Raw genomic sequence first — 9,931 nt, forward strand, 5'->3', positions numbered from 1 at the left:
TAACAACGTCTCAAAGTTTAAAGTGAGCTTAGGACTTTTTTGTTTTTTAAATGCTACAATCACGTGTGTGAAATCAGAATATTAACCATAATGTACTGATAACTGGAAAAAAACACTTTTTAAAAAATGTTGCAAGGTAATTAGTTTTTGTTCAATTGTGGCTGGTAAAAGGATTCCCACAATTTTGTTGTACATGTACAATGACAATAAAATGCTATATTTCTATTACATTCTATGCACTGTTTTAAGTTCATAAGATATAAAATTATTAAGGTTGATTTCTTTACAAGTGACATTTACACTGCTGTGACTAGGGATGGGGGGATATAGCCCAAACATATCGCGATATGTCACTGTGTTTTGACAGTATGACAAAGTACAGAAAAATTTGTTATTCATTTGGCAACATAAACATAACAAATTGCCTTGAAATATTGTATAAGCTTAAAATATTAAACAGGTAACTTTTAGTGTAATAACTTTAATTATTAACTTTCAGTTTTAAAGACTAAAAGTAAATTCTCCCTCTGTTCTTTGAGTGGAAAAGGTCTGTTTAAAACAAACGGTATAACAAAATCTACAGTGCAGTTAACAAAAAATAAAATCTTTAAATGTTAGGGAGTGCAGTCTTGGAAAAATGTCCTTTTCGGAGATTGTATCACAAGTCTAGCTTCTTAATAAGCTGCATGAAGTCTTCCCTTTCCAGCGTTTGGATTGGCATCATGACTTTCGCTAAACAAATGGTGACATCGTTCCTTTTTTTGGTCATATGGAGTACAACTGGCGAGACTCGGCAATTCCATGATGAACTAGCTTACTTTGTTTTAGTTTTGTAGCATTAGCTGCAGAGCTTTTCTCCTCGGCTTTCAAACACTCCTGGTACAGACTCAGGTGCTGGTGCTTGAGATGGTGAAATAAGTTAGAGCGTGGGCGATCGTGGCTCAAGAGTTGGGAGTTCGCCTTGTAATCGGAAGGTTGCCGGTTCGAGCCCCGGCTTGGACAGTCTCGGTCGTTGTGTCCTTGGGCAAGACACTTCACCCGTTGCCTACTGGTGGTGGTTAGAGGGTCCGGTGGCGCCAGTGTCCGGCAGCCTCGCCTCTGTCAGTGCACCCCAGGGTGGCTGTGGCTACAATGTAGCTTGCCATCACAGGTTGGTGGATGTGGTTCTGTAAAGCGCTTTGGGGTCCTTAGGGACTAGAAAAGTGCTATACAAATACAGGCCATTTACCATTTAGAGATATTTCCCGCATTTCTATATTACTGGCTTCTTGCGCTCCTTGCATATTATGGTGGTCTGTTCTGTGTCTGTTCATTTGTATCCGAAATATTCCACACCAATGAAGTAGCTGCTCTTTTTGGGAACTAAACCTTCAGCAGTAATGCTGCATTCATCTTCACAACTTTAATAAGTTTGTGCTGCTTGACCCACTTAAGTGTGATTGGGTGACATGGTTATGCCATGAAATTGACACACACTTTTCTTTTTTTTTTTTTCTTCTCTGAGGCAAACCCCCCCCCCCCCCCCCCCCCCTTCAGCTGTATTATTGTGAGTGATATGACATGGCCCACCCCTAGCTATGACAACTCCACTTCTGATTACTCTGCACCAGGGCAACATTTGTCTGTGGTACTTACAGACCCTTGGCTAACACAGTCTTTACTTTCAGGCTTGGCTAAATTGGCTCAACGTTGTAGTTTATTAGTAACAGTGCTTTTAATTTCACTAAGCAATCTGGCATAAATTGGAGTAGAATAAAACTCATCTCTGGATTAATGGCTGAACAAAGACATCCGAATTAAAAGAAACTAAATGAGCAAGATCTGAATCTGTTCTGAGACGGGCTTGGTCACTGATTAAACTTCTCATGATTGGTACATGTGTGCCATTTTTGTCTTGTACTCTAGGAAATGTAGACATTATCATTGGTTAGATGGGCTAGAAGCTCTCAGATCTCCTTTTGCCTTAGACTTAAGGACAGTTTTTCTAAAAGAACCAGATTTAATTTGGCATTTGTTAATGACAATGTTGGGGTGTTAGCTCTTTAATTTTGAGAACTGTCTCTCTTTTAGGATTACATTCCAGTCTTGGCTTGCACATTAAAGAAACTCAAAAGGCTATTTTGTTCTCTTGCATGTTTTAACATGCTAGTTGCTTCATATTGTCCAAAGCATGCGGCTTATAGTGGCAGTAGGAGGTGCTGTGCTGCTGTGTAATACATTATCTATTTGCAGCCTGCATGACATTCATTTGGGATATAGACCTTTTTGTACTGTGTAATTTGTTTCTACTAAGAGAATAGTCACAGGTGGACTGTTAAAGTTGTCATTTAAGTGTAGTTTTCTGGACATTATCAGTCTTTGCTGCTTGAGAGGACTCTGTTTTTGCTACTTATGCATTGAAACACACTTTCACATGTTTGCATATTGGTCCTCAGTGTGAGCAGACGGTTGTTTTAATTCAGTGCATCATTGTATCATTGTCTTGTTTATTTTGAAATTTAATACAGTTTTATTTTCAGACTCTCACAAGCATAAAGACAAATATAAAGAGAAGGAACACAAACATAAGGACCACAAGAAGGATAAGGAGCGGGAGAAATCAAAATATGGAAACAGGTATAGTGTGTGTTTGTGCTTTGCTAGACATGCTTGATTGCTTTAAATAGTGAAAACTGAATGAGGTTAAATTAAGTTGTGAATTTCTAACACTATAGCGATCACAAGGATTCCTCTGATAAAAAGCACCGAGATAAGGAGAAGGAAAAGATGAAGCACAAAGATGGCAGCACAGACAAGTATAAGGAAAAGCACAAGGAGAAGAGGAAAGAAGAGAAGGTGACTTGCCAAGGAACTGCATGATTGTAACATTTACAAATTAATTTTAGTGATGCTACATTAGGCAATTATGTTGTCTAAATCATACACTAATATTATGGATTAAAATAGTTTGTTTTTTTTAAAGATGTGATAAATGGGAGAGGGAGAGCTGTGTGATATGACCAGAATTTCATTTCCTGTTATTAGTCATTTCTTATCCCACTAACAAAATCACAAGGTAGTGCGTTTTCTTCAAATTCAGTGAATAGTTTATACAATCACTATATGGAAAGAGTGCGGTTGCTCTTTAATATTTAAATTCAAAAACTAAAAAAAATATTGGACTTGTGGCGACATCAATAATGATAAATGCTAGATGACCCCACACAGTCCCAAGGTTTCCCCAGAGCTTTCCTGATGTTTCCAGCTATCCTTACTGCTGGATGCTGAGTGTCCAGTCTCTGAAGTGCACCATTGAGCTCGTGCAGGGATGCGTTGTTCAAGTCGTCCACACATCTGCTGTTGCAGCGTAGTATGCTACGTTGTGGATTTCCTCCACTACTTTGGCTCGACACTCGTAATATAAATGAGGCAGTTCAACTTAGGTGAAGTGTTTTCAGCGGGGTGTCGTGTACCTTAAATGGAGTTCTTTAAAGTCACAAAACCCTATAGTTATGTTGTAATGGATGTTGTTATTTTCATGAGTCTTTATATGGCATCCAATGCAAAAGCCTGTTCTAACATTAGACTTTGCTCTAGCTTGAGCACTTAAACTCCTTTTGCTTCTCATTCGTAAACTCTTTCCATATTCTTTCACGCGATTCTTGCATAGGTTTGTAGAAGAGGTTTGTCTGTGGCAGGGACTGGTTTGCAGTATTATTGACATAACGTCATTATGGTATATTTCATATTGCACAGTCTTAATGGGGTTGTCTACTTAAAATAATGTATTGTACTGTCAAACTACTCTTGATACCAGTGTTTATCTACTTAGATTTGGTGCTGTCAGATTATTTTTGAGCCCTGTAGAGGTTTTATAATGGAAGTATGAGTTTATAATTTTGCGTGTATGTGGGCATAGTTGTCATTTGCACTTCAGGCTCTTCTGTCTTACCGCCATTGTGTAAACATTTCAGATGAAGTCCTTTGATGAGAAAATAAAAAAGGAAAAGGAGAATGGCTTTGCCAGGTATGTCAGCACTATACTTTGCTCTTAAGTGCTGTCAGGATGTTGCATTCATATGAAGCTATCTAACTTCTGTTTTTAATGCGTTTTCTTTGGCAGCCCACCGTATATGAAGTCTGAGCCTGAGGATGATTTTTACCACTCTCCAAAACACGAGAGGTCTCTAAAAAGAGAACGAGATGATGATGATGATAACGAGTAAGTTCTCTGTTCATAGACTTGTAGTCTGTTTCACTAGGTTAGAGCATCTCTAGTCATCCATGCAAGTAAAGTTGTATCGCTGAGGCCTGATAACAAAGAGTGTTTTTGTTTCAGCGCTGAATTCAAACCTAAAAAAATAAAAACTGAAAATGACAAGAAGGCCAAGAAAAGGAAACAAGACGAGGTAAGTAAGAGACTTTAGTAGAGGGCAGAATTGTTTTGCTGCCATATCTTTTGTGTTAAATGTTAATCCCTTTGTTGTCAGAAAGAACTAGAATACTTTCACTTCCTTTTCCCAGGACATTAAGTCCAAAAAAACAAAACACAAAAAAGAAGTAACCGATGGAAAAAAGAAAGCAAAGAAAGAGCCTGAGGAGAAGTGGAAATGGTGAGTTAATTGGGTTAGCCAGCTGTACCAATCATACATGCTTATCAGTGTGGTAACAGGACAGCTGGATGTATTGTTGCTGGATTTTTGTTTTTGTCATTTTCACTGTCATTATGTAAAAATTATTTATTTGCTTGATTCTAGGTGGGAAGAGGAAAGATACACAGATGGTGTCAAATGGAAGTTCCTTGAACACAAAGGGCCGGTGTTTGCACCAGCATATGAACCTCTTCCTAGCCATGTCAAATTTTACTATGATGGTAAGGCTTTGCACAGTTCATCTTGTACGCTAGTGAAGGACTCTGAGGTGATTATAAATGTCTGACTTTTACATTTCAGGTAAACATATGAAGCTCAGCCCAGAAGCGGAGGAGGTAGCGACCTTCTTTGCCAAAATGCTGGATCATGAATATACCACCAAGGATATCTTCCGTAAAAATTTCTTTAAAGATTGGAGGAAGGTAAGCCTAAAATCTCTGCTCCTGTTAATAAAAAAAAAATCATCTGTTCTTTGATTTACTACTTTTTTCCAAAATTTTCTGGACACAGGAAATGACTTCGGAAGAAAGGGCTAAGCTCACAGACCTGAAAAAGTGTGACTTTGCTGAGATGAGCGACTACTTCAAGGCACAATCTGAAGCAAGGAAAGCCATGTCTAAGGAGGAAAAACAAGTAAGCTGCTGCCTGTAGTGGGGCACACAGCATATTAACCTTAAACCCCAACATTCATTGACTCCTGTAGAGGGCTCTAGAGTTTTCTGCCATGCTGGATGTCATGTACCTAATAACAAAAGTGTGTTTCAGTTCTCCTTGGCTTCAATTCTGTATTTCCCCACTGATATCACACATCTTGTGAAACTTGATCAGTTAGTCAGGAAGAAATTCATAATGTTAGGCTGCTGTGATTTGATTAAAATTGGCACTTAAATGGTTCCAGTGAACAGTGAGTACCTAAAGGACCTCTGCAAAATGAAGCTTTTTTTTTAAAATAATTTTTTATTTTTATGCCTTTTTGTAGAAAATAAAGGAAGAGAATGAACGCATCTTGCAGCAATATGGCTTTTGCGTCATGGACAACCACAAGGAACGTATTGCTAACTTCCGCATTGAGCCCCCAGGTCTGTTTCGTGGTCGTGGAGACCATCCTAAAATGGGGATGCTCAAACGCCGAATCAGGCCCCAAGACATTATCATCAACTGCAGCAAGTGTGTAAAGTAGTTTTTTATTTTCTCCTCGTGCTGATTACCAGCTTTTAATGCAGAATGTGATAACTAAATATTCACTGTGTTCCATAATAGGGATTCCAAGGTTCCTGAGCCTCCTCCCGGCACCAAATGGAAAGAAGTTCGTCATGACAATAAGGTGACTTGGCTGGTGTCGTGGACAGAAAACATTCAAGGCTCCATCAAGTACATTATGCTGAACCCGAGCTCTCGAATCAAGGTAGGCACCATAGCTGGCACATGCACTACGACTTTTTTTTTTTTTTTTTTTGTCTCCAGTCAAAGTTGAAATGATGCTGTATGGTCCAGTGGTCTCCTTAAACCTTTCCTGACTCTTTTGTGTTGCTTGCTCCACTGGAATGTAAAAATTGAGACCTTTCAAGAGCAGATTTTGTCCTGTGGAAAAACCTAATTTAATTGGCTGTCACATAAATCAAATTGGGCATGTTTGTTTATGTAGACCTTTGCCTAATTTGTTACTCCTGTCTCATCTTTTTGCCTGCAGGGAGAGAAGGATTGGCAGAAGTATGAAACGGCACGTCGACTGAAGAAATGTGTGGACCGCATCAGAGCCCAGTACCGCGAAGACTGGAAGTCCAAGGAGATGAGGATCAGACAGAGGGCTGTGGCTCTCTATTTCATTGATAAGGTGAGGTCCTATTACTGCTATTTGCATTATCGAGTGGGTGGATTTTGAAGGTTTTATGGTGTAATGACTTCACATTGCATGTGAGGGTTGGTGCGTTCTTGAACACTACCTCATTTAAGGTACCGTCTTTGTCTGGTGTACACTAGCTGGCTCTGAGAGCGGGTAATGAGAAGGAAGAAGGAGAGACTGCAGACACTGTGGGCTGCTGCTCGCTGAGAGTTGAACACATCAAACTCTATCCAGAGAACGAGGGTCAAGAGTACGTAGTCGAGTTTGATTTCCTGGGTAAAGACTCGATCCGCTACTACAACAGAGTCCCTGTGGAGAAGAGGGTGAGCACCATTCTTACTGAAATGCAGTAGTTTTGTGTAAACTCTGCTTCTTTATTTATGTGTGATTTGCCTTTTCCAGGTATTTAAGAATCTACAGTTGTTTATGGAGAACAAAGAGCCTGATGATGACCTATTTGATCGGCTGAATGTAAGTAAAATATACCCAGTTAAAGAAAACAAATCCCCTTTAATTTATGACTTGAGAATTCACAACATAAATCCTTATTTGAAATGACTTTAATAGCGCCGCCATCTGCCTGTTTAAAACTTGGTTTCTTAATTGCATGTCTTCCTCAGACATCAATCCTGAACAAGCACCTTCAGGAGCTGATGGATGGTCTGACAGCCAAAGTTTTCCGTACATACAACGCCTCTATCACCCTGCAGCAGCAGCTGAAGGAGCTCACGACTGGTGTGTTTCCACCTAATTTGTGTAGAAATAACAAGGAGACACAGCAAACTGTGTTCTGGTTTTGTTGTTATTGGCAAGCTTTTTATGTAGGTTTGTCTGCTGTTGTATAGCAAACAATGTGGTGATAACTTTATTTTTTTGTTCTTAATCTTAGCGGAGGAGAACATTCCGGCCAAAATCCTGTCCTACAACAGGGCCAACAGGGCAGTGGCCATTCTGTGTAACCATCAGAGGGCTCCACCGAAGACATTTGAGAAGTCTATGCAGAACTTGCAGTCAAAGGTAAAAACTTTTTGCATACTCCAGTGAACTGAAAATGGTCCTTTTTTAAAAAATAAATAAATAAAAAAAAAAATAAATATTTTGTTTCCTTTTGCCAGTCCTGGTGTGGAGATTGCTCTGTTTAGTTTTTATATTTGTTTTTTGACTTTTCACTCTAAACTCAACCAACAATGCTGCTAACATAAGAGGAGTTTCACTGGGGGGGGGGCACACACCACTTTACATAGAAATCAAAACTCTGAAGTCATTCAAATGCAGAGTATTGAGGAAATATGTTAACACGATTACAGAACCAAAAAGGTGGAACTGGGTAGTGAGGGCCTTGTGCACACATACTAAAGCAATTATGTAGTCTATCTCCTAAACAAAAAAGCAAGCATGTGGGCACATTTGGATTAGATGACTTACTTAAATGGCTTTGCAGACAAGGTTGAAGCATTTTTGTAAACAATAATTAAAGACCGCCCGACCAACATGCACTGCAGAACATTGTTCCATGAGTTTTGTCTCCCCTCTTTCCGACTTGAGACAAAAAGATAAACTTTGTCCATCATCTAAATTGACTTTTAAAAATCCCTACAGCTGTGTTCTTTTATTTTTATGCATGACAGATTTACCCATGCTTGGAGATGTGTCCATCAAGCAGTGCTCTCCTGTTGTGCCATGCAGAGCACTCAAACTTCCTGACTCGGGCACTTTGGGTGTCATCCCTGCTAATTTAGGGGGGGAGGGGGATCCCTAAATGATATTGTAGTATTCACAGTACAACTTGGGGTTATAGTACAGTTGTTCACTAGACATTAGGCATTTGCTTCCTTGGGATTTATAGCCACTAGCCAGCTGACGGAGCTACACCATGTGAATCATGGTTCTTCTGATTTTTGGCCACCCTGTAGGGGTACACTAAACTATAGTCTCAAGTTAAAAACAATCTGAGCATGGAAGTGTCTAGAAAGTACAAATGTAATCCCCAAAATATAAAAAGGTCCACAGTTGATCAATAATAAAATTGATCAAACTCATCTGAAATGATTACTGTCATCCTTAGATTGACGCTAAAAGGGACCAGCTTGCTGATGCCAAGAGGGAACTGAAGAGCGCCAAGGCAGACGCCAAAGTACGAAAAGATGAAAAATCCAAAAAGTAAGTAGTCAGAGGTTTAATAAAGTGCTTTTTTTTTTTTCCCCTCCCCTTTTGTTTACATGCTTGTATTGCATTGTCTGCTTTCTCTGTAGGGCAGTGGAGAGCAAGAAGAAAGCGGTACAGAGGATAGAAGAGCAACTGATGAAGCTGGAAGTGCAGGCAACTGATCGAGAAGAGAATAAACAGATTGCACTCGGTACTTCCAAACTCAACTATCTGGATCCTCGCATTTCTGTGGCTTGGTAAGAGATTATTAATTTTTCTACCTTATGACCACAAATGGTCACAAAGTAAATGAACAAATTAATTTTGGTGGTCAAAGGTCACTGACAAGGCACAAACTCCAATTTAAGAGGTGTCCTGTTACTTTTTACAGTAACATGTAGTATGAAAAGCACTGCTGCAATAAAACCTGTCCTTTATCTTATGACGTGGTGTAGGTGTAAGAAGTGGGGCATTCCCGTGGAAAAGATCTACAACAAAACCCAGCGTGAGAAGTTTGCCTGGGCCATTGACATGGCAGAAGACGACTATGAATTTTAAATCCCAGTTTGTGGTTTTAACTATGATACATTTTTTTTTCCTTTTTCTTTTTTTTTTTTTTTTGGAAAAAAAAAAAAAATTGGATACTTGTTTTTTAGCTTTACTGAATTTTGCTCCGTGGCCAGACCTGACAAGGAATTTCAGAACGTTTGAGCGAAAAACAAAAAGGGCGACAAGATGAAGTGATGTGAGGCCATTATGAAGGGTTGGGGGGAGTTGTGGATAGTCTAAACATCTGATCTGAGATCGGGCAACAAGACTGAACTTTACCCACGACTAGGATTCAAGGCTTAGTACTTGTAATTTAAAGACCCTTTTACCTTCTGTGATTGTCCACACTCTGGGACAAAAACCTGACAATGCCTGAACTTTGAACTCTGTGGTCCTTTTAGCTACTGTATCAAGCAAAAACAATGCTTTGTATCATTTTATTTTCTTTGTTCACTCACTTTGTATTTTAGCCATCCCATGTATTATTAATGAATTCTATATTTTGATAGACAAAGTTAAAAAATTGAATGAATTCCTTAACTACACCCACGCGCCTTTTGAGGAAATGAAAATGTGAGTGTTTGCGTGATTGCGTGCGCGTGCTTGTGTGTGTTAGGGCTCAACCGTAGAAGCTGTCTGTTTGGGTGAATATTTTAAACTGGACTATGTTGAATTGTTGAGCATGGAAGGGGATGTCTGGGCAGGCAAAGGGGAAAATACTGCAACCATGTCAATATTTACTTAAACAAGCAGAATGTGAATA

General features: G+C 39.3%; 1 protein-coding gene across 2 annotated transcripts in view; it reads left to right on the forward strand.

Annotated features, from left to right (window-relative positions):
* top1a (DNA topoisomerase Ia) overlaps positions 1–9,230 on the forward strand; it is a 10,516-nt gene extending 1,286 nt beyond the window's left edge. The window contains exons 3-21 of one of the 2 annotated variants that reach the window (XM_085159544.1): positions 2,520–2,616; positions 2,715–2,835; positions 3,954–4,006; positions 4,103–4,201; positions 4,319–4,388; positions 4,504–4,592; positions 4,737–4,852; positions 4,932–5,053; positions 5,142–5,264; positions 5,611–5,798; positions 5,892–6,036; positions 6,322–6,465; positions 6,612–6,797; positions 6,877–6,945; positions 7,095–7,209; positions 7,364–7,491; positions 8,540–8,634; positions 8,727–8,876; positions 9,075–9,230. In XM_085159544.1, the coding sequence (XP_085015670.1) occupies positions 2,520–2,616; positions 2,715–2,835; positions 3,954–4,006; positions 4,103–4,201; positions 4,319–4,388; positions 4,504–4,592; positions 4,737–4,852; positions 4,932–5,053; positions 5,142–5,264; positions 5,611–5,798; positions 5,892–6,036; positions 6,322–6,465; positions 6,612–6,797; positions 6,877–6,945; positions 7,095–7,209; positions 7,364–7,491; positions 8,540–8,634; positions 8,727–8,876; positions 9,075–9,177 (2,213 nt within the window). In that variant the 3' untranslated portion in view covers positions 9,178–9,230. The remainder of the gene's footprint in view (positions 1–2,519; positions 2,617–2,714; positions 2,836–3,953; positions 4,007–4,102; positions 4,202–4,318; positions 4,389–4,503; positions 4,593–4,736; positions 4,853–4,931; positions 5,054–5,141; positions 5,265–5,610; positions 5,799–5,891; positions 6,037–6,321; positions 6,466–6,611; positions 6,798–6,876; positions 6,946–7,094; positions 7,210–7,363; positions 7,492–8,539; positions 8,635–8,726; positions 8,877–9,074) is intronic. The other variant, XM_085159545.1, reaches the window with a different exon arrangement.
* The last annotated feature ends 701 nt before the right edge of the window (positions 9,231–9,931 follow it).

The sequence above is a fragment of the Neolamprologus multifasciatus genome, chromosome 5 (genome assembly GCF_963576455.1).
Source record: "Neolamprologus multifasciatus chromosome 5, fNeoMul1.2, whole genome shotgun sequence".
Taxonomy (NCBI): domain Eukaryota; kingdom Metazoa; phylum Chordata; class Actinopteri; order Cichliformes; family Cichlidae; genus Neolamprologus; species Neolamprologus multifasciatus.